A 1,480-nucleotide genomic window follows, 5' to 3' on the forward strand; every position below is an offset into this window, starting at 1 on the left:
ATGGGAAGAACTCAAAAAGTTACTCATCGAAGAGTATTGTTCTAAGAGTGAAATTCAGAAGTTGGAAGTTGAATTCTGGAATCACACCATGATTGGAATGGAGGTGGACAAATACACTGCTCGTTTTCATGAGCTTGCCAAGTTAGTACCTCATATGGTCACTCCAGAGGAGAAACGAATGATCGGTACATCTGGGGATTGGCACCTGAAATCCGAGGGATGGTCACGTCGGCAAACCCAACCACTATACCAAACGCAGTGGTTTTGGCAAGCCGTCGGACAAATGATGCAGTTAGATCAGGGATTTTAAAGCAAGACAAATTTGGTGGAACGAGGAAACTAGAGGGGCAATCGTGGAATAGGGCCAACAACAATTTAGGCAAGAACCAAAAAGTGATAAGAAACTTTGGGGCCCAGTCTCAAACAGGAGAAAAGGGCAAGGGAACTTACCCTAAGTGTGGCAAGTGCAATTATCACCATAGCGGGAGATGCATCATCTGTTTTAGATGCAATAAAGGAGGTCATTTCGCTAAAGATTGCAAGATCGGAGAGAATCGAACATGCCATGAGTGCGGAAGCTCGAATCACTTCAGGAATGCATGCCCGAAATTGAACCGAGGGTCAGTTACTAACCCAGCACGACCAGTCAACCAAGGAAATCAAGGAGGCCAAGCACGAGGTCGAGCATTTGCAATTGGGGTGGAAGAAGCCAAGCAAGACTCGAATGTGGTCACAGGTACATTTCTTCTGAATAATCATTACACATCCATACTATTTGATTCTGAAGCAGATAGAAGCTTTGTATCCCTAGAATTTAGACCAAAGATTAGTTTAAAATCGCAAAAGCTGAAAGAAGATTTCGTTATCGAGTTTGCTAATGGTCAGGAAGTTAGGACGGAAGACGTAATCACAAATTGTACATTACGTTTAGCTGAACAAAACTTTAGCATAGACCTTATTCCAATTAGATTAGGAAGCTTCGATGTAGTTGTGGGTATGGATTGGCTATCCAAAAATCAAGCCGAGATATGTTGTTCTGAGAAGACCATTCAAATTTTGAAAGGAAGTGAAGCGCTCGTGGTGCATGGAGAGAAGTCCCAGAGAAATTTCAAATTACTAACATGTATGAAGATGCGAAAATACTTGAAAAAGGAATATGTCGCGTTTATGGCTCACATTATGGATAAAGGAATTAAAGAGAAACGCATCCAGGATTTCCCATAGTTTGGGATTTTCCCGAGGTGTTTCCTGATGAGCTACCAGGATTACCCCCGTTACGGCAAGTCGAATTCCACATTGACTTAATTCCTGGAGCCGTACCTGTAGCCAAATCACCTTATCATTTGGCACCATCGGAAATGAAAGAATTGTCAGACCAACTAAAGGAGCTACTCGACAAAGGATTCATCAGACCCAGCTCTTCACCCTGGTGAGCTCCAATTCTAAAAAAGAAAGACGGATCCCTTCGGATGTGCATCGA

General features: G+C 42.8%; 1 protein-coding gene across 1 annotated transcript; it reads left to right on the forward strand.

Annotated features, from left to right (window-relative positions):
• The first annotated feature begins 219 nt into the window (after positions 1-219).
• On the forward strand, positions 220-1,224 carry LOC112503966. The gene has a single exon (XM_025107932.1). It carries the CDS (start codon positions 220-222, stop codon positions 1,222-1,224), a length of 1,005 nt encoding a protein of 334 aa, XP_024963700.1.
• Positions 1,225-1,480: the final 256 nt, after the last annotated feature.

The sequence above is a fragment of the Cynara cardunculus genome, unplaced genomic scaffold, assembly GCF_001531365.2.
Source record: "Cynara cardunculus var. scolymus isolate 2C unplaced genomic scaffold, CcrdV1 Un_Scaffold_4235, whole genome shotgun sequence".
Lineage (NCBI taxonomy): Eukaryota > Viridiplantae > Streptophyta > Magnoliopsida > Asterales > Asteraceae > Cynara > Cynara cardunculus.